The sequence below is a fragment of the Octopus sinensis genome, linkage group LG17, assembly GCF_006345805.1.
Source record: "Octopus sinensis linkage group LG17, ASM634580v1, whole genome shotgun sequence".
In the NCBI taxonomy this organism is placed as follows: domain Eukaryota; kingdom Metazoa; phylum Mollusca; class Cephalopoda; order Octopoda; family Octopodidae; genus Octopus; species Octopus sinensis.
In genome coordinates, this window is record NC_043013.1 from 57917152 (window position 1) to 57941667 (window position 24516).

The 24516-nt window shown below is 35.7% G+C and overlaps 1 protein-coding gene across 1 annotated transcript; it reads left to right on the forward strand.

Moving 5' to 3' along the window:
• The first annotated feature begins 21382 nt into the window (after positions 1 to 21382).
• On the forward strand, positions 21383 to 21916 carry LOC115220762. Its single transcript, XM_029790902.1, has one exon. It carries the CDS (start codon positions 21383 to 21385, stop codon positions 21914 to 21916), a length of 534 nt encoding a protein of 177 aa, XP_029646762.1.
• The last annotated feature ends 2600 nt before the right edge of the window (positions 21917 to 24516 follow it).

Consider the following 24516-nt stretch of genomic DNA (forward strand, 5'->3'; position numbering starts at 1 on the left):
ATAGTTTGTGTTGTGTGTTAGTGCTGTCATATAGTAAAACAAATAAAATTGATTGGAAAAGGGAAACAAAAGAACCAAATTGAATGACAGTGTGTTCCCACGTTGAGAAGAGGCTGAGAGATGGGTTTCCGTCTATCTTCACTTTTTCTTTGATGCTTTTTATTTCTGTGTGTTCTTAGTTGTTATTATGTATGTTCAGATGTGAGTTTTAGAAGTGTACTAAGTATATTGGTATTTTACATATATTATATATATATATATATATATATATATATATATATATATATATATGTGTGTGTGTGGTGTGTGTGTGTGTGTATGGCATTTACGTATATATTTGACATACAGAAACTGGTAGACAAGAAGGGAAGAAGGGAAGACAGTTCTATGGATAGTGTATGATGCCAGCTTGATGACAGAGAAGAATAATTAGATAAAAAATATTCACAGACACATACAGACATATACGCACACAGAAACACACACATGGCAGACCCATATATTATTTAGATAATGGGGATATTGACAGATAGACAGGCTGGAAGAGGAGATATAGAAACAAAGGATGATAGAGAGAGAGTCAATCGGATAAAGTGGGAAGGAAAGACTGAACAGTTGACGTTAGTAAACAGCAAGAGAAGGAGCGGTGCGAGGGTTAGAGATGGAAATATAGTGAGATATGAGAGAGTGGAGTAAAAACTGATACAGACCGAACCAAAGTACGAGAATGTAGAAACATATGCACATAGACACTGATACGAACAGAAATAAAAAGTGTGATGAATCGTGATTAATGGACAAACATCTCGACTGATTTCTATGGAGGGAGTGATGTGCGTATGTTAGTGTGTATCTATGAGCAGAGGAGACAAGGGCCGAGGAGGAGAGAGAGGAAAAGAAAGAGATAGAGGGAGATATTTTAGCTTTTATTTATCAAATCCTTCATCAAGAAATGCAACTCGAAACAAGTATAATTACAAACTGATGCCTACACATACGCACACACAATCATGCATCTAGGCCTACAATAGCCTTAAAATCATGCATACATGCACATATACTATCATAGCCACATAGCTATACGTATATTTACGTGGATATATCCATATATATTTACATGCACATATATACATGCATATACATATCTATATATACATGCATATATATATATATATATTATATATATATATATATATATACTTTATTTTAAGCAGCAGAAAATTCAACAAAATCTGTTACTCTGAGTTCTCGTTGCCGTTCATCAGACAGTTTTTTGCTAGAATGGAACAATATATTAATTCAATCTATACTCTTTATATGTTCCATTCTAGCAAAAACTGTCTGATGAACGGCAACGAGAAACTCAGAGTAACAGATTTTGTTGAATTTTCTGCTGCTTAAAATAAAGCATATTACTCTAACTGGTATTGAGTACTCTTTTTTCCACCTTGTTTCACATTTATGTGTTTACTCCGGTCTATATATATATATATATATATATATATATAGGCTCAGGAGTGGCTGTGTGGTAAGTAGCTTGCTAACCAACCACATGGTTCCGGGTTCAGTCCCACTGCGTGGCATCTTGGCACTAAGCATCTGCTATAGCCTCGGGCCGACCAAAGCCTTGTGAGTGGATTTGGTAGTTGGAAACTGAAAGAAGCCTGTCGTATATATGTATATATATATTTATGTATGTGTGTGTATATGTTTGTGTATCTGTGTTTGTCTCTCTAGCATTGTGTTTACGTCCCCGTCACGTAGCGGTTCGGCAAAAAAGAGACCGATAGAATAAGTACTGGGCTTACAAAGAATAAGTCCCGGCGTCGATATGCTCGACTAAAGGCCGGGCTCCAGCATGGCCGCAGTCAGATGACTGAAACAAGTAAAAGAGTATATATATATATTATACATATATATATATATTATAATAAGAGATACACACACACATATATATATATATATTAATGCATATAAATATATATATATATACATATATATATATATATATATATATAAAACATTACGTTATATAATTAGGGTTCAGTAAATATGTATATATATATATATGCACACACACACACTCATATTTAAAGGATAATACGATCTGATGTTCATATCTCTCTCTCTCTCTCTCTCTCTGTATGTATGTATGTATGTATATATATATATATATATATTTCAAAATGTGACCTCGTGTGTACCGTTGGCGATTCTTTTTCCTCTGTCTTCCCTTCTCTGGATCTTTCCTTCTCCTATGTTTCCGACGAAGAGCTCCGCTCGAAACGTTAAACCCTCCTTCTTTCCTGAGCGTCCAATAATACTATATTTGTTCCACGTCCTCGCGTTGTGTTTTTTTTGTGCTTTCTTGTTTGGATTAACTACATATATATAATATATATATAATATACAGATACAGAGAGAGGGAGGCGGAGAGAGAGAGACGTGCACAAGTGCATACAAGTCGGGTCTCCATATTGTTTTCGTCAACTAAAAACAATGTTGAATGTCCCAACAGCCCATTGGTTACTGAAGATGATCCTTGGCCAGAGAAATGAAGTACGGCATCGATTTCGATGGGATCAGACTCACCGAACGATGTTTAACGCATCGCCAAGCAGCCTTCTACTTGACCGTCCTGACGTGGCCTGACGTTACTAATTGCAACCAGTTTTGCACATCCTTCAATAACGACCATCTTTTACAATTCTTGAATTGTTCGCCATTTAGAAAAGAAGGATAACAACATTCTTTTGTGCTTGTGAACCACAGTGTAATGCAGATTTGTGTTACAAACCTATAATCCTTTCTAAGCTAGGCAAAAAGATTAAACTGATGGCGAAGGGGGCGTGAGAAGGAGACTAGTCGATTTCATCTCCCCTCCTCCACCAGTGATCGATTGTTCATTATTTGTCGTCCCCGAAAGGATGAAAGGCAAAGTTGATCTCGGTGGGATTTGAACTCAGAACGTAGCGATCAGTGTAATACCATTAAGCATTTCCCATGGCGTGCTAACAATTCTGCCAATTCGCCGCACTTCTTTAGAAACTCATCAGCAAAGTACTGTTGCCCTTGCAGCGTGTTCTCGATGTGTTTCTCTAATTTCAGGCTGATTTGGATTGACGTGTTTTATCTATTGCAGAAGAGAGAGAAAAAAGAAGCCGCTGCTGAGTCAATAGTTACCCATCTTCACCGAAAAACATGCAAATACTTCGAAGCATTCTTTTCAGGAATCGTCTTCTAAAGCCCGTCGTGAGAAATGAACAAACGCTAGAATTGTTACTTTGTCAAGAAAGCCTTTACATCTCAAAATTACTTTTTAAAAAAATTCCTATCACAAAAGTGGCTTTTCGAATAAAAAGATGAGCATGGGTTCTTAACCAAACTCTATTAAGCTGATCAAGATGGTAGTTTCGACATCGCTCATACTTTTTCTTAAACATGTAAATAATTATTTAAAATGTTCCGCGATCAAACACAGAAAAGTTTTATCTCACGACTTCAGCAATAGTTAAAAAAATCTACGAACACAACATAACAAATACACATATACTGAAGCGAAAGAATAATACACGTTGTTTAAAGTAGAAGATCGCGTTGAAAACATTTCTATGCGCCATCTACTTGACACCTATGATCCATTAAGGAAACATATTTTCCAGCTCTAAATGTACGCTGAACAAAGCCTTCTATGTCTGAAATTTGCATATGACGATGTAAAGGGAACTCTTGCACTGTCCATGATACTGAGAAAAAAAGCAACTTCCAAATTCACTGAGTTTTATATAGATTTATATCTTGTCAAAAACCCTGAAATTAAGTAGCAACCCATTACGATTAGCATACCTGACATCAAAATAGAAACCAGCAGACCTTGCTATTATAAAACACGACAACCGGTAATGAGTGGAAAAGAAAAGAATTAGCAACACAGCCTATTTATTGGAAGTCTGTCGGGGCTCATGTTGCGGCAGAAGTTGGGTTATTTGTCGTGGACATTCTCCAGTTTATGTTTGTTTATGTTTTCCAGTTTCAGCTCTTGAGCTGTGGCCATGCTGGTGCAGAAATACCAACACATACGTAGGTAAGTGAGTGACTTACCATATATGATAGCTATTTCATGTAATAGGAACGACGCAAGGGTTGAATTGAGAACTTCATACAAAATATAACCATTTGCCTAACTTCAGTAAACCTGATGGGCAATGGTGGATATATAATGGGTACAGCTTTACAGCTATTCCAACAGCTCCATAAATTATAATTTAAATATAGTAGCCGAAATTAGTAGAGCCATCTCTAAAGTAACTCACAAAGCGATATCATTGACAGTGCTGGACTTCTTTGTAATATGGTATCAAATAGCAATGTTTTGGTGGAGATGGCGGGGAGGACTTCCTCTCAACTCTCATTCACAGATACTTGGGAAGAAACAGAAAAATTCCTTTAATATTTACTGGTGGCAACATATTTTTAATATAACCTGTAGCGCAATACATACTATATATGTGTATACATATATGCATACAGACTTACATACATACATTCATACTATGTCTTTTAGTGTCCACGTGATACTTTACATGTATCAGTTTCTGAAAATATATATATTTTTTTGTTTTTACTCGCTGGAAATTTCATAACTTTATGAGTCAAGAAACAATTCATAAACATTAAATAAAAGAACTTACTCTAAACAACAAATACAAAAACACCAAAATATAGCAATAACAAAAACAGTAAAACGACATCAACAACATGAAAAACCTGCGAGTAACATATTGAAATATCTTGTATATTTAGGCTTGAAGTCAAAAATAAAAGCAATAAATTTGAGTAGTATCTACTGACTGGCGCAAACCTGGAGAGAAAACATTTACAGAAAATGATGAAGGCTTTTTTAGGTGGATGATTGTATAACAAAGAATTTATAGCAAAAGAAAATCCATTATTTAATGGAAGCCGAGGCGAGTGGATTACAGAATTTGGTAATATATATACCAAAATATCTCGCAGTATTCAGTTGGCGTCTCTTGCGTTTACTAAGTTCTAATCCATCCGTGATTTAGTTCAAGTGTCATTAATCCGCTGTTGTTAGGGGGCGGCTATTAAAGTTGCAGAAACGTTTGTATGACTGAAAATACTTTGTGTATTTGTTCCCACTCGCTTTGTTCTGAGTTCAAATCCCGCTGAGCTGAAACTTTTTGTGTTTACGGGAACAATAAAAACAAATCAATTTCTGGGATGGATGATATTGGCGATCGTCCGCCTCTAATGTATATTCTGGGTTCCATATATTAAAGTAACAATGTAGTTTTCTGTCTATATATTCATCTATAGCGCCCTTCATCAACGGTGAAATAAAGTATCAATGAAATTCGTGTGTTCGATATACACCTCGCCTACATCTCAAACCATGAGTCTCTGCTACAACTAAATATATAACAGAAATGAGAATGTTGTTTAAACACACCGGCCAAATACGATGTTGTTTAATTTTACTGATACTAAGGCCACTTGATTAACAATAGAACGGCCGGCAAATCTTACAATTTAATTGTTTTCGACATATATTTACAAAGGTATATTTATGTAGAAAGTAACTTAATTTGAGTTCGTCAGATGAAACTGAGACGAGTTCCTCCTAGAAGAGACATCATAACCATTTAAAACCTATAAACACACACACCCACGCACACCCACGTACGCATACACACACGCACACACACACACGCACACAGATATACAATTATAGTGGAAATTATTTTAAATGTTGCTGTATTGTTGCGCAGGAGTGGCTGTGTGGTAAGTAGCTTGCTAACCAACCACATGGTTCTGGGTTCAGTCCCACTGCGTGGCATCTTGGGCAAGTGTCTTCTGCTATAGCTCCGGGCCGACCAATGCCTTGTGAGTGGATTTGGTAGACGGAAACTGAAAGAAGTTTGTCGTATATATATATATATATGTGTGTGTGTGTGTGTGTATGTATGTGTGTGTGTTTGTGTGTTTGTCCCCCTAGCATTGCTTGACAACCGATGCTGGTGTGTTTACGTCCCCGTCACTTAGCGGTTCGGCAATAGATTATTCTAATAAGTACTGGGCTTACAAAGAATAAGTCCCGGGGTCGATTTGCTCGACTAAAGGCGGTGCTCCAGCATGGCCACAGTCAAATGACTGAAACAAGTAAAAGAGTAAAAGAATATTATCTACAATAAAGTGACAAAACTATATCCGCCAACATCAGCTCTCTCGACATTATTCTAATGTATCAGAAGGCGGTGAGTTGGCAGAAACGTTAGCACGCTGGACGAAATGCTTTCGTCTGTCTCTACGTTCTGAGTTCAAATTTCGCCGAGGTCTACTTTGCTTTTCATCCTTTCGAGGTCGATGAAATAAGTACCAGTTACGCACTGGAGCTGATATAATCGACTAGTCCCACTCCTCAAATATTTTAAAGGCCTTGTACCTAGAGTAGAAATAATTATTCCGGTGTATCAGAGTATTGTCAGGTCATACCTTGGTATATGATCAAACGTGTTACACATGGTATACTGACGGGTTTTGTCATACATTGATAGAAATATAATCCATCTACATGTCCATGGGTTAGAATCTCGGGTTAGCCATGTCATTCTATTTCGGTTTACATATACAGATAAATTCGATCTATTTCATAATTTATTGAATAGCAAATATTTGAGGAGGGTATGTGAAGAGGCGGAGGGATAAAAATTAGAGAGCAACTATATTGACTATATAGTCGGAGATACGAGTGTTGTAGTCAATGTGGAGAGTAATAATTATGTGTCTCTTAAGATATTGTGTAATGTTACACAAAATAGGAGGGACTCATTGAAAACTGTCACACTCCGTCACACTGAAAAGCTCGTAATAATTGAAGAGCTTCATTACAGATTTCGATTATTGTGCCTGGACCACAGTAGAAGAGTAAAAACGATTAGAAACGAACATGTTGGAGTTAGGTATCTGTCAAAGCATCCAGAAAAGTAAGTATTGAAAAGAAGTTGAAGAATAAATTGCAGTCCAGGGATTGGTAACATTGCCAGTTAATATTATGTTTTCAAATTTTGACACACAACCAGCAATTTGGTGGGAGGGAGTAAGCAGATTACATCGACATTAGCGCTCTACTAGTACTTAATTTATCGACCCCGAAAGGGTGAGAGGCAAAATCGACTTCGGTGGAATTTGAACTCAAAGCGTAAAGAGAGATGAAATGACAAAGAGTTTCGCCCGGCGTCGGAACGATTCTGCAAGCTTGCTGCCTTAATATTTCGTAATATTGGTTTCAAATTTTGGCAGAAAGCCAGCAAAGTCTTCGGAAAGAATAAGCTGGTTGCATCAACATCATTCCCAATTGGTACTTACTTTATCGACCAGTAAAGGAAGAAAGGAAAAGTCGACTTATTAAATAATATTGATTTTAATTTTGGCACAAGGCCAGCAGTGGGGAGAACAGAGTAAGTCGATTACACAGATTTAATGTTGAACTTTTACTTATTTTATCGATCCCAAAAGGATGGAAGGTAAAGTCGATCTCAGTGGAATTTGAACTCAGAATGTCAAGTCGGACGAAATGCCGCTAAGCTTTTTGTCTTGCGTGCTAACGACTCCCGCCTTTACTTACTACATATTGTTTTTAAAATCTGGCACAAGGCCAATAAGCTCAGGGGTTGGAGTAAGTCGATTACACCAACCCCAGTGTTCAACTGGTACTTATTTTATCGACCACGAAACGATGGAATGTATAGTTAACCACCGCGGAATTGAAAACGGACGAAATGCAGTTAAGTGTTTTGTACGGCTTGCTAACGATTCTACTAGCTTCCTGTCCTTACTCATTGCATAATATTGAAAGGAAGCATTGTACCTTAAATAAGAAATGCACAGATTTGTGGGTATTTACTAAGATGTTTGACTTAAAGAGTAAGTAGCATATTCTTATTAAAACATGGTTTGTCTAATGCAAATTACGATTTTAGCCATAAAAAGAGCCTGCAGAAAAGTCGGTGCCATCTTGCCAAATTTAGCAAACAGTTGGAGAGTATGGATTTGCCTGAACATAAGTGCTAGCCATTATTCATGACTTATTCGTGATTTTAAAGAAGATATCATTTAGTTGGATGGAAAAACGGTGATCGATAGTTACATGATCACTTCATTGTATTGAAACCAATTTATCATGTATCCTGATATATCGCTATTGATTGCAATGGGCTGCACACACTAGCAGAGGTCTCTCTTGTACATATCGCCTGTAAGATATATTCCATCAACTATCATTTTCATCTACAATTGTTTGCAGACATTCACGAAAACGTACATAAACACACACAAACTCACACAAACGGGCCACTTGTGCATACACCACATAGACACGCGCTCATATTCATCATAAGATAATGCACACACCCGTACACACAGGTTCACACAAATGTATATCTCCTGACACGTGCACCAATATACAGACACATTCACACAGAAATACACGTTCACATGCAGCAAAACCTATAAACATGCACATGCAAACGCTCCTAACATGTTATACAACATCACACACCCATTCACAGTCGTACATACACAGAGATAAAGAAACATAGTTGCGCATACATTTACACGTAAAGATCGATCACCGACGTTGCAAGGACTACACCGTAAAGGTTAGCCAATCTCTTTAGAGTAAGTAAACTCGTTATTATATTCGCCACCATTCACTGAATCACGTCAAATTACTACTCCCACATCGAGGATGGTGCCACTCTTACACATGCAAAACATCTTGAGCGACATCCAGAGGAAAATAATAATAAAAATAATTAAACATTTTTCAATCAACTGACCCACTGTCTAGTCTCCATTTCTTTCACCATTTAAATAGCTTCCGCTACTTAGAGATGACTGTTGGCACAAGGCTTAGTAATTTTCGAGGAACACTCCATTTAATACCCCATACTGTCAAATACTACGAGTTCACCAAAAATTTTCTCCGGAAGACATTGAATCTGGGGTACGAACTAAAGGGAAAATACCAAGTAGTCAAACCACCTCCCCTTCATGGATGATTTGAAACTGTCCGACAAGGATGTGACAAGTGAGTCTCTTGGTGAACACGGCCCACTATTTTAGTATTGATATTTGAATGGAATTTAGATTCAAGAAATGCAGAGTATTCTACCTAAAAAGAAGCAAGGAACAGTCCCTAGCAGGGATAAAATTACCGAACAGAGACCTCATTAAACAAATTGAAAGGGAAGGATACAAATGTCATGGTGTACTAGAGTTCAACGAGATAATGGAGAAGGAAATAAAAAGGCAACTGAGGATGGAGTATTTCCGAACACTGGGGTTAATTTTGCACTAAAAATTTACAGGAGGGAATAAAATCCAAGCAGTTAATACGTGGGCGATATCAAGACTTCAGTACGGAGAGGGAATTATAATATGGCAAAAGTGAGAAGAGAAGAAAATGAATACCAAGACCTGAAAAAATGTCGACAGTACACGAAGCCTTCCACCTAAGAGTAATACTGATAGGCTGTACTTGTCCAGAAGAAAGATTGGGCGAGGTTTCATCAGTTGTCAGGACTCTATCGAAGCAGAGGAAAACAGCCTGGAGTGGTATATGGAAAATGCTATGGAGCCACGGTTGAAACACACGAAGAAGGCTGGTGTCATCAAAACTGAAGGGAGTGCAAGGAGAGAAAAAAATTAAACAAGAAATGAACAAAAGAAAAAAAGAAAAGAAACAGCATGGAAGGAAAAGGAAATGTGCGGTCAGTTTGCATGAGATGTGAACACCAAGACAGATACAGAGGTCAGGCGGTTGTGGATGAGGGGGAGTGACCAGAGGATGGAGACAGAAATACTCATATGCGCAGTTCAGGAACAAGCGTGAAGGACCAACTATATGAAGTGCAGAATAAACAACACTACGGATAACGACAAAGGTAGAATGTGTGATGAGAGAGGTGAAACGGTAACACAACATCGTTAGCGAATGTTCGAAATTAGCACAATGCGAACAAAAAAGACGCCATAACAATGTGGTAAGAATGATCAATCGCGGCTTATTAACATCAACGACGTGGTATGAGAAAACTCCTGGAGTCATGGAAAAGGAGAATTGCAAAATCCGGTAGGATGTAATGATCCATTGCAATCACTGTCCAGACATAGGGAACCGGACATTGTTGTAGTGAATAAAAAAAGAAAGGACATGTATGATAGTCGACATAACATGCCCTGGTGACAACAAGTTCAATGTGAATGAAGAAAAGATAAACAACTATGACAATTTGAAGTCGGAGATACGATTATTGTGGTCAATGTGGAGAGTAGACGCGACACCAATATTAATTGGTGCACTTGTAAGTATCAGCACTCAACTTCCAACACGACTGAAGAAAGGTCGGTACAAGTGTGAAGGTAGAACACCTACAAAAATCAGCCTTGCTTGGAACTGCAAGAATAATTCATCGCAGGATTCTTCAAGCATGTCCAGTAAAGAAGCGTCACCTTAGTTAGCTGGCTGTGGACAGTTGACACTTTCCCTCATACCCAGTAAAATAAGTTGAGAGGTTTTATAACAATAATCATAATAATAATAGTAATAGTAAAAACAAATGAAAGCAGAGACTGAGAACACTATAATGGCAGCGCAAGATCAAGCTTTGGTCACGAATTGGAGGGTCAACCTTTGGAATGAGCAAGTGTTTCTGGTTTGCCGCATCTGTAATAGATTGGACGAAACCAATGCTAATATCGGGAATGCCCTAGTCTCCCCCACCCCCCCAAAAAAACACGACCAAGTGTGGCGACATGGTAAGGTGCTACATTGGAAACTGTGCAAAGAAGATGTCGCATGAGCACAAAACGAAGAGTGACTGAGTTGGAGGGTTGCAAAATCCTCAGAAAACCTCGCAATGCAAACAGATCAAGTGCCAGAGCATAACAGACCGGACTTAGTTGTGTTCAACAAGTTGCATCACATCTGCTATATAGTTGATGTTCCGTGTCCATTTGGCCCCCGAATATTTAAAAAGGCGAAAATTGATATATAGAAACCCCTTAAGTACGAAATAGCCCGGCTATGGTAAATAAAGGAGGTGAAGATAGTGCCTATTATTGTTGTTTCCTTGAGGAATGTATCAGGAGGCATCGAGTGAAATGTAAAGGAAATCGAAATAGTGTGCTCAGTAGAATTGCTGCAAAGGTTTTGCCTCATTGGCACGACCAGAATAACCAGGAAAGTATTAGAGAGCTGAAAAGAACAACATGGTACCATAGGCTGCAGGGAACAAGCTTGCTACGCATGCCAGACTTCAGGAGTTACAACAAAATCTGAGAAGATGAGAAGAAAAAGAAAAAAAAGAAAAAGAACAAAAAGAACAAAAAGAAAAAGAAAGAAAAAGAAGAAGAAGAAGAAGAAGAAGAAGAAGAAGAAGAAGAAGAAGAAGAAGGCAGATTGGCTTTTGTTTTTGGCACAGGTCCAGACATTTTGAGGATAAGGGAAAAGTCGATGTCTTTGACCCGAGTACTTGAGCGGGGAATTTGAACTCAGAACGTAGACGGAACAAACAGCGTAAAGTATCGTGTGCTACGCTTTAACACTTGCTGTTATAATTTGAATTCATATAATTTTTTTTTCAATATATATTCATGAATCAGAAGCAATAACTGCCTGACAGACAATAATTTCAGTGAAGAACATCCACCAGACAACATCTAGTTGACTACTTTTTGAAAATGTTTGTTTTAATGAGCCATAGACCTATATTTGAACAAACAGAACACCAAACAACACACTTCAGTATCATCATCAACATCATCGTCGTCGTCGTAGTCGTTATGGACTCCATCTTCATTATTACTCTCATTGAATATTTCAACAGTCCGCCATCGTTCTTTGTCTCATTTTCGTTCTGCATGCTTTTCATACAAACATCGTATTAATTTATTCCTTGCCAGAGTACTTCATTTAGAAGTTTTGTTAGAATTCACAATAGGTGTTGTCATGATTTCGAAAACATATATTTAGACATTTTATTTTCTTCTTTCTAAGAAGACATATTCTCTCTTAAATTAAGACATTGTTATGTTTTCAAAGATTTAAAAAAATAAAAGAATAGCAGAATTTATGTTTAAATATATTTTGATTTTTTTTCTCACTTTAACAATAAAAGTATAAGTATAAATTTATTCTAATTATGTATGGCTCTTGTTTTTTCTCTGGAAATTTAAAAATATCCATAAGAACTTTGTCGATACTGTTAAAAATTATTACACACAATATTTGACTGAAAGTAGTTATCTATTTCCAATAAAATATCAAAAGAAGAAATAAGACATTTCTCTAAGGAAGAGGAAAAAAAAAAGATTCTATATAACAAAAATCAAACAAAACAGATTGCGATTTTTGCAATGGTGAGTTCCATAACGCTCATAAAAACAAAGATTTACACTCACCCACACACGCATACATAGTTATATATAAAATATATATGTTCTATAAACATACATACATACATACATACATACATACATACATACATACATACATACATACATACATACATACATACATACATACATACATACATACATACATACATGCATGCATACATACATGCATACATACATACATACATGCATATATATATACATGGGTATATACATTTTTATATATGTATATATATTTATATACATAGGTATATAAATTTTATATATATATATATATATAGCGTTTATTATATGTAAGTAAATATATTTTATATAAAACTTCCAATTTAATCATATTACATCATGTCTGTGAATATTTGAAAACATCATATTCTTACGACAAATTTGGAAATAAATCAATTGTGTTTATTGTTTATCAGATTAACGAAGATTGATTATTGATTTTGAAGATATGTTATATGGTGGATATATCATTGCTTTTATTATTCACCACAGACATTCCGGCAAAATTACTTTAAGAAGATAGTTTTCTTTCCAATATTGCAATTTATGGAGAATTGTTAAATCAAAACCTACCAACGATTATTCAAATATATCAAGAAACTTCGAAATGTATTTTATTTCGTTGTTACAATTTCTCTTTAGAGCCTTTTGTAGAATTGATAATTTTCCTTGTATTTGAATTATAGGTAGGCTGTTATGCTCCTGGACAGTTGTTAGAAATAAGTCAGAGATTCTGAGGAAGAAATTAACTGAGGTATTTATAGGCGATACGTGACTGTTATTTTATGGAATCACTCTGCCTTTCGCCTCGTTATGGAGTAATACACCATCTTGTCTTCTGTATATCGATCTTACTACCGATGTACCTATCTATCTATTCATGTATGGATATATATATATATATATATATATATATATATATATATATATATATATATATGTCTATACGCACACATAGATATAGCTATATTAGATCCACTCATTAAAATAATGCAACCAACTACAATCATTAAATTGTAACTGGTTTGGAATCATCACGCTGCTTGTATTTTAGTTCAACTGTTAGTTGAAAATAAATAAATGTATACTGTGCAACACAATACAGTGCTTTTATGATTCACTGAACTGTGAAATATGTGCTTTATACAAAATGAGGACGGAGAAGCTATACTTTTATCAATTATGTGTACATATTAGCCTAAATGTTAAAAGTCCAAAAAGTAACATTGTTGTTGGGATTTTTTTCTTATTAGTACATGAATGAAATGCCACACTAAGTGAATAAGTTACAATACTGCATGAAAGGCATGTATAAGAGGTAAACGTATGCACAAGACCAAACACATCTAGTTATATGCATTGTTGCATGAGGTAGTAATTATTTAAAATAGAACAGGTTCAATAATCATTAAGCATTAAGTATTTATCGAAACTTTGTCATAAATGTAAACGTTATTTTGTTATTTTCTTGAAGGAACATTTAAGCTAATCTAACGTATTATTGTCAGCAGGGTTTTCTCCCCCATCCCATATACTAGTATCAGTAAAGTTGTGATTCGGATATAGCAAATGTGGGATTAGAAAAGTTGGTTCATCTTTTAAATGATTATCAGGTCCATCTTGTTCCCTTCTAATTTCAGTGAACGATTTGTGACCATTTGTTACAAGAACGAATAATAAACTTTTATCTGTCAACATTTGAAGAATTAAGGTTTGTGCTGATCCTTGCTGAAATCGCTTGTATACTTCCTCAGTTGTTACAATAAGAAAAACTTGCATCTAACATTTGTCTCATTATGCTGTCGTAATATATAACACCAAGTCAATCACTTGATACAGAAATTATTGAAAGCGATTCTAATCCTAAGATTTTAGTTTCCAAACAGCATAATTTTTAGCTTTCTAATATAACCAAGAATTTTTATAATGTTCTTTTTTACATTCTACTGTAAAGAAAGAGAAACGAGACTGAAACTGGAATACAGAATACAGAGAAACAACTCTGACAAGGGAATTGTATCACCTTTAATTCACTTATTGAGACATTAGTTATTTAATTAAAGTTCTCACATTGCTATTTTGTCTATTATTAACACTGTATTTGTGTTGATATTGTAAGTATACATTTGTAAGTTAGATAATACATAGCACTGCTAAATATTTATCCGACATTTTAAAACTGTGTTATAATAGAATGTCTTACGTCTCAGAATGTCTTAGAATCTCAGTTAGTGTGGTCAACACGAGGTCATCACTAACATTGTGTATTACCATTTTGTTTGTGGGTAACAACTGTTATTTCATATTTGCTGACCCCTAGAAAGTATGAAAAATGGCTAATATTTCCTTCAATCTTTGCTTTTGTTACATTTATTCAAACCAAGAAGAATCCCTCTCAACACATGGCTATAATGATCCTCCACTACTCCTGCTCATGACAACAGATGTACAAATAGCTAACCACTAAGGGACATGCTTAACCTGTTAATGTCAAGTAAATCTATGGTATCGAGTAGAATATTTGTTATAATGATATTTCTGCTTCAGCAACTCGGCGCTGAATCTGAAATGTAATGGAAAGTAGGTCAGCTTCAAAACATTGATGTCTAGGTTACAAAAGCAAAGTATTTAAGGGAGTAGTAATCATTCCCTTTGATTTCGTGAGAGAAGCAAATAGAAAATGACACTCACTGACCAAAGGCAAATAAAATTTCCTACACAGTGACAACCATCGCCTAAATGGTAAAACAGCTGACGGACTGATATTTCGGTTCAATAGCATTAGACTTACTGTTTGAGCAATACTGTTGTATTTATACCAAGTACGTGGTTACATGGTTGTTGAAATCAACGCAACCTTGAAAGAAGATAACATTTTATAGAGTTAAATTGCAGTTGGGTAAATCAATTTGGAAGTTTTAATGTCTAAACAAAAACTGTAATACCACTTGTGCACATATAAATACTTATTCTGAATCTTGGTCGGAATAATGACTGGTTGAGTATTAATTTCCATTTGCTTGTTTTATGGTTTTTGAAGCAACAATGACACCCAGAACTGTGAACGTGTCACCTTCTGCTAAATTTCAGGTTATAATTACAACTGCAGATACATATGTTAGACAATTAATGTCTAACATATATTCTGCTCTAGTTGTACTCGATATCTACAGTGGTACATTGGTGTTACAATTTGCTATGAAGTCATTTTCCTTATTACTTACTTATCTAGTTTCTTTAATTTCAAATGCATTAAATTCGTATGCAGTGTATACATAATAAGAATCAACAGAACTAACTTAACCATTGATATTAAGAAACATTTCCGTTTCTACAGTCTGTTTCTACCATGTGAGTTCTTATTAGAATTCATCAGCATTGTCCTGCAATAAAAATCCCCGAAATAGAAGCAGATATGGGAGTAAAATCTTAACTTGAATAAAGTAGACTATATTGTATGATGTAGTTCAACATATGTCTGAAATATAAGACAGGACGGTCACAGATGGAACTTTGTGCTTATTTCCTGTTGATTATTTAAGGCGGAATTGTTTGGACTGCAGATCGTTCAGGAATCTGCCATCTATTTGTTTCCGTTCTCTGTTCTCTGATTTCTAATTCTACCGAGATCTACTTTCTCATTCATCGAAAATATAACACGAGTAACATACTGCGTCGATCCTTCTTTCTCTGTTACAATCATTTACATAGCATAGTCAATCATAGAGGACCATTCTCAATATTTCTCATTCCATATATGGAAAAAGTTTTAGTTAGTGGCTAACCAGCTCTTGTAGAGAATAGAAAAAAAATTATCTTAAGGATGGTTTCTAAGGAAGTTCCAAAACCAACACCTGTATATATGTAGAAGAGTTGGTTTTAGGGCTGAATATGCTTCCAGAAGTTTTAAACTAATTGTACATCATTTTTACATATTTAAAATACCTCAACGCTTTCAAATTATTTGTTTTTCAATAGTAAATAAAACAAGTTTAAAAGAAATTGAATATACAAGAAAATAACCGAGAAACAAATTCTGTCACCAGGAAGTCAACAAAATTCTGGATTACTGCCAAACCAAAATTTTAGACCAAAACATCTGAAAACCAAACTGTCCGGGAAGTCAGCTAACCAGTGTACAAGTCCACAGGTGGACGAAAGCAAACGATGCCATTGAATTTCTCATCAATTTGGACTTGAACCCGTTATATCCTTAAAATGTTGGATTATTATAACGCCCAATTCGGTATACAATATACTTAGTAAAACCAGTAAACACATGACTATCTCTGGCCGCCTACTACGTATTCTGGTACTTCTCGTACTTCCCTTTACTTTTAGTGACTAGGTTATTCCATTTGTTACGTGGAGGGCTGTACCATCTCCCCTTTTACGTTTTTCCTGGGAAATGTCATTTTATTTAGCAACAATGTTTTTTATTCAGGCTGCCTCGCTTTTTTTTTAGCTCTTTTTTCTTTCGTCCGATTTGCGCTTTGCATCTATTTTCAGGAACTCTGAATGTTTTCTTTTCCTCTCACTTGCACGCCTCGGTTCAATCTTCTACAGTGGCGTTAGTATTTGGAATGCCTCGTACGGTTCCCCCAAATTCTTTTGTTCGCTTTCTACGAATCTCTTTTTCAGCTGGTTCCTGTGTTTCTTTTGTACGTCTTTTCTACTTTTTTACCCAATACATCATTTTATTTATGCATTTGGTGTTTCTGTCACCTTCCCAAAACTGCTTTCCATGCCCTTATATAAACCTTTTCACCAACTTTAAATAATCTTGCTATGTTTTCCCTGGTACGTTTTCTTGCCAGGTAGCAATTTATCAAAGATTAATTTTATTTTCCTTGCAAACATCAGCTCCATTGGTGAGCTGCATGTGGATGTGTTCGGATTTGGTGTCCCACGGTACACTCTTAAGAATTGTTGTAGAGCTACCTCACCCGTGACTTCCTTATTCGATTCTCTTAGGGCTCTTTTGAAGATATCAACAAAGCTTTCTGTCAGTCCATTAGATCTGGAATGGTATGGTGCCGTATTTATATGTTCTGCCGCATACATATCTCAAAATTTTTTAAATTCGCTAGACACAAATTCCATTCCATTATCAGACAATATTTTGACTGGGATGCCAAATTTTGCAAAGAATTTATTTGAAACATTTATTACAGTTGAGGAGGTTGATTTTTCACACTTACAAGTTTCAGGCCATTCCGTGAAACTAACAACTATCTCTAAGTAGTAAGAACCATGTAAAGGACCAGCGAAATCGATGTGTAGCCTGGTCCAAGGAACATCTGCTTTTGAACAATGTGTACTTTTTATCGTGGCCAAATTTTCATTTAGTTTTGGCTTACACACAGGTGTCCCACTCTGTTTTACTACAAGTTTTTGTTTCCGCCCTTCAACCGTATTTAAGCCTTAGACTGACCCGACTATACTTCCACTCAAAACACATATGGGCGTATTCCACAACTTGAATAGTTCAATCCACTCTGTGCCGAATAAATTAATTGAAGTTTTTAAAACATGTATCTTTGCCTTTTTCGTTTGATCTCGAAATGTTACACTACATATTTATTCACTGACAAAATGTGCTACCTTTTTCGATTTAATTAATTTCGGTTTACCGGCATATTTCCACGATTTTTCGTTTATAATGGTGAGGTTACTACTGGTGTCCAATTGCCTTTTAACACTTGGATTTCTCATTTCTACCTTCACAAATTTTCTCATATATTTCCAATTTCTTCCGATGACATACTATTTATTCTACAGTACATGTAGGCTGTATTTTATTCGTGAGTTGAGAGTGTAGTGCTTGAAATGTTCTAGCATTAAACTGCATGTTGTTTATTTCGGTCTACATGTATACTGAATTTAGGTCCCTTTGGAAGCTTGTGACATCATTTTGGTTTTTTATTGCATGTGATAATTCTGTGTCATCGGCATAGCTAGTGACAGTGGCTGTCTGAGTGACCCTGGGCATGTCTAAGAAGATTATTATGAACAGTATTGGCCCCAGAACAGTTCTCTCTCTCTCTCTCTCTCTCTCTCTCTCACTATATATATATATATATATATATATATATATATACACAATGTATGTATGTATATACATGTATGTACGTATATATACATATATGTATGTATAAATACCTCTATGCATGTGTATGGGCGTGTGGGAATATATGTATGTAAGCACTTACAACACTTAGAGCTGTGTAATTTATAATAGAAACTGATAGTTTGTAACACGTCTGCAAAATGTATTTCACTAGATATCGGTTACAAATTCATAGCTGTAAATATATCTATATCACCACGCCATTTGGATATCATCAAAGAAGAAGAATAATTAGCAACGGGATTAATTGCTGAGAAATACAATGTAATCATCGTAAAAATCATACCAATTTTCCCAAGGACCATTGTTGGTAGATGTATGCATGCTTACATTTCCATATGGTTGTGTATGTGTGTATATATATATATACACACACATATATGTATGTATATACATATTAGTATATGTTTATCATACACACATACATATATATATATATATATATATATTATATATATATATATATTATCCATTATCTCCTTTTCTTTACTTTTATGTAGGTTTTGCCTTTGCAGATTAGATTTTTTTCTGTATCGATTAACTTTATTGATTGAATAGTTTATCATTAAACATCAAATTTGCTGTTTTACAAATAATCTTTGCCACTGATTAGCAAATTTACAACAAAACAAAAATAAAAGCACAAAATGAAAAGAAAAAGAAACAAATGAAGCAAAAAATAAAATGAACAGATTAATAAAAACAAGTAAATGAAAACTAGCGAAGTAAAGACAAGGCAAACATTAACGTTGGTGAATAAGTAAACACGCATAAAGAACGAACAAAATCAGTGCATGATGGGAAAAAAAGAAAAGCTTGAAATGAAGAAGCGAAGGACAATTTAATGCGTAGTGTGTGTGGGGGTGGGGTGGGGGTGGAGGCTGGTGATGGAATTAGTGTCTGGCTGAAGGGTTTTGTAATCAATAGTTTTTCTCATTGTAATTTATGTAGGAAATGAAAGATGAAAGCCAGAAGCGGGGCTACAATTGGCATCACCAAATGTAGCATTAAATAATGGAAACAACTAAAGCACGAAAACAATAAAATAACGAAAATATAGTCTTAAAAAATGTACAGAAAGGAAGGAAAAGAAAATGTGAAAAGAAAAAGAAAAACAAGTGAAACAGGATTAAGAAGAAATGAAGTTCTGTAAAACGAAATATGGAGGGTGTGGGGTCGACGGCATTTTTATTCCAGTGCAGTATAGTGAGTTTATATGTTATTATAGGATGTATTAGTTGTGGGTAGAGATAAAATATTGAACAATACATCTAGAGGCCTCACTGAAATAAGAGAAAACTCGAAGCATAAACAAATATACATCCATATATATATATATATATATATATATATATGTATATATATAACGAAAATAAAACGATATATATATCGTTTTGTTTTCGTTTTATTGTTTGCTTCTTCTCTGCAGATGCTGCTCCTTGGTGGGTGATTTGCATAAGTGTATTATTCGTTGTATGGTTTCCGCCTTTTTGTTTTGCTGTTGTTATTGTGACGGTGGCTGTTGTTGTTTTCTTTATTCTACGACGTTAGTGTTATTCATTAACAGATTCCAAAGAGATAGAAATGATAATAATTATTGATAATTATCTCACAAATTTCACTTTTTTCCTCTTTCTACCCTCTTTACTTCTGTTGTGATCTACACACACACACACACACACGTGTGTATATCTCCTGTTTCTGCATTTGTCCATGACTCTCCGTTTTACTATTTTCTCAACAATTAAAAAAGTTAAATTCGTTTTACTTGTTCAGTATTTGTTATTTTTGTTCCTATATATAGCATCATCACCAGTATCATTACCGCCACCATCATCATCACGACCATCACCGCCACCACCACAAGCACAACACCACATCCACCACCACGACCATCACCACGACGACGACCACCACCACGACCATCAACACCAACACGACCATCACCACGACGACGACCACCACCACGACCATCACCACCACCATCATAATCTTGGATGAACATCACCATTATAGCATCCTTTTTCAGAGTCGTTAGCTTCACTCCACCCCTTCATCATGACAGTTCCCCACTTCTACACATTGCTAATGTCTGTTCAAATATTTGTTGTTATTCTTTATTTCTTGGATGTCGTTTATTCGTCTTGTTTGTGACCAAATGCGTTTCATAGAAGTATTTCTCAGTGGTAGCTTTATTAGTATTTATGGCTACATCATTTAATATATTTTTCGCAATGAAGTAGCCTGTGGTTTTAGGGAGACCCGGCCGCTAGTTCATGAGTTGTAAGTTTATTTCCTGAAGATATTTGCGTTAAGCAGCAGCATAACTCCTCTACTGATACTTGGAGTTCAATATATGTATATGCTGCTGTAGGACAGATCAATATTTGAACAATACCCTATAGCGTATTGGTATTTATAGATACTAATTCAGATTCGAGCAAGAAGTATATTTATAGGAATCAAGGCATAGGTCATTGTCTCTTAATGGGAAAATTGTTAGACGCTACAGGCACCAGTGTTGGAGGCAAAATGTTTCCCACATACGGACAAGTTGCGAATCAGTTACCTCAGATTTTCCGAGAGAATATTTTACCGGTCATATTAGAGTAACCAATGTTAGGTCTTCTTCAACTGAAACTTATAATGTTTACCTTGTGAGATTTAAATTTTATTAATACAAGAAAATTGATCTCTCACTTACTGAATATGAATACAACGCCATTAATATCAAATACGTTAGTAGACTGAAAAGTTCATAGGTTGAATATGAAGAAGTTATGCTACAGTTTTAAAATCTTGCGTGCATTAATTTCAACACGTCTTAATGACCGCATTCTTTCATTCCAGGTAAACTGTAATTTCTTCAGAATGGACAAAATTTGGCATTGTGGTGTTATGAAATACCTGCAGAAAAACGATTTATCCCCTAAGGACATTTCTGCTGTCATGATTGGTATATTAGAGGATGACACTCCGGTTTTATCATCAGTGCAAGAGTGGGTATTTCAGTTTGTGAGTGGAAGGGAGAGTCCTGAAGATGATCCAAGATCTGGACGCCCGGCAACTTCCACTCCCCAGGAAAATATTGATCATATTCAACAGATGCTGATGAATGACAGGCGATGGACAATAAATCAAAGAGTCAATGCTATTAGTATATCTGATGTGTGTGTTAAGAATATTCTGCACAATGAACTTGGCATGACGAAGGCTTTTGCTCGGTGGGTGCTATGTCTTCTGATAATCGATCAAAAATTTGACATTGAGCCAGATCCTGCTGGTGGCCTTGATCGTTTCTAATCTAGGTTGAGAATTAGATTCATCGCATAGAACCAAAGTGAAAGAGATATTCCAAAGAGTAGAAACACCTCTGCTCCCCTTCTCTGAAAACGACCAAGATATTTTATCTGCGGTGAGGGTGATGGCTTCAGGTTTTGGGGATGCAAAAGGCATTGAGTTTATTATTAAAAGGATCACATCAATGCCGAGTATCATGCCAACTTGCAGAGGCAGTTACAAGGCGAAACGTCTAGAAAAACTATCGAAAGGGCCTTGTTTCAATACTCCAGTGCGCAAGTCCTTGGTATCTGTGGCTGCTATGCGTGACTGTAGCATTAAACTCGTTGATCACCGTCACTATTCTCCTGATTTGGCCTCGTCCGGCCATCCTCGACAGATAGCTGGAAACCAATATCGCAGTAACGTTGATGTCATATTTGTTGCTGATGGATTTTTTAAAATTTAGCAAAAGGATGAAAGCTTCATCACTAATGGGATCCAACCACTGCAACTCTGATAGAAGAAGTGTGTGGACCACAAGGGGGACTTGTTGAAAAATAAGCCTCATTTGGTCACATTCTATGCAAGTAGTTTGGTCAGCTTACGAACTCTTCAGTCGACCTTCTTTGAATATTTCAGGGAAGTATTGGGAATGTTACATATACTAGGAATATGGATGCCTTCATTGAAACATCTACTTTTATTCTTGTTATGAATATTTTCAAATCGATAAAATATAAGGTGAAATCTCTCATCGGAGTGATTGAAAATTTACAACTGTGGCAGAGTGCTAGAGAATATTATAGAATGCCTTCTGGTATTCGTTGCCAGACCCTGCACGTGGAGCTCAAATTCTGCTGAGGTTGGTTGCTTCATTTCTGAGGGTTGGCAAAAACCTAAATGAACTACCAATTCACTGCCAGGAAACGGATGGAGTATCTTCTGGCAGTCGTTCTTGCATTTTGCATTCTGACAACTCTGCCTGCGGTGACACTAGCTTCATCGACTGTACCATTCCTTTGGACACTTGGTGACGTGAATCTGGGAAATTTAAAAGCATGGTCGAAAGCTCGTCTTTTCAAAAAGCGTTGCCGAGGCCTTGCAGAGCATCTGAGAAGATACAGAAACTATCGTTTATCTATGAGTTACACATTGCTCGGAAATATGAAAGTGATATGAAAACAAAGTAATTAACATAGAAGTATGGCTTATACCATCATGTTAAAATGGTATCAAAGCCTATGCAAGGATATCTTCATATCTTTATTGTGAGAATTGGTTGATTGTTTCTTCAGTTTGGGGTTACATCCATTGGCTTTTGTTGTCGTTGGTAATTACACTTGTTGGTTGATACTGTATCTATTGGTTGCATTTAATCTTGGAGTGAGTACCTGCTCTTGCGTAGAACTTCCTACAAGAAACAACGGAGCACAACCCATTGCAAGCTTCCGGAGTAGTTCTTTTCCGTGAGAAGATCATCCTTCTTTCCTCCCAGAAATATTTGAGGCTTGGAAAAGTGGCAGACGCTCTGCGTTTCCCGCCTTACAGAAAGCTTGTTGCAAAGGGATCTATTGGTCATGGTCGACTTTTTACCGTGAATTTACCTTGAGGCCTGGACAATGAGGTGTGACAAACGGCAATAGCACCTGCAATAACCCCGATGACTACAACGTAAATACCTTCTCTTCAGAATATTATAGAAAACAAAAATCACTCATCCCTATATAGAACTAAAAAAATAGCAAATTTACAACAAATAAGACGTCTGAAACTCGTAACGTTTCTTTTTGGCTTTATAATATAACTAGTAACTTCAGTTCCACGAAATCGACTACAAATATGAAATTTTAATGAAATATTCTTATCTAGAAAATATTGTTTGTCTCCGAATATAAATAAAGAGAAAGATTCTAATAATAACTTATTTGAGTGGAAAACAATATTCAAATTTCTTGAATACCCCTCATAGAAAGTCTCTTTTGAACTTCATACACACACATTCTTAAACAATCTTTAAACCACCATACGTTATTTGCTCCGCTGCAAACATCTTAGAGATACATTTATTTTTTCTCATATATTTTCTTGATGTTTATCCAACTTATGAAGTTGCAGTCATTTGGATTTATTTAATACAAAATATTTATTGTATATATAATATAATTCTATGTTTATTGAACATAACCCCCTCACACTTTTCACAGAGATTTCTATTAAGCTTATTTTAATGAGCTACAATTTTTCCAAAGTATAAATCTACATATATATATACATGCATGCATACATTCCTACATACATAAATACACACAAAGATACACGCATACATACATGCATGCGTGCATATATATATATATATATATATATATATATATATATAGTGGGGTGACTGGAGAACGATAGGCAAAATATTCACAGAGGAAACAAAGACAGGGTGGGAGGAAGACAAGAGGAAGAGGCATATATTCTTAATAACGAAGTTTATTGTTTATGCAGCAGAGCAATATTATTTGCAAAACGGCAGAAACAAAACTGCGGCGAAACAAATGGAAAATATAGAGTTGAAAGCTTTTTGTATACATACATTCAACTCTCACTCTCTCAAATACATTTACACATGCAAA

What these genes read in the sequence shown, in the direction of transcription:
- LOC115220762 (XM_029790902.1), top strand. Translation starts at nt 21,383, where the DNA reads ATGAAGAAGTTATGCTACAGTTTTAAAATCTTGCGTGCATTAATTTCA.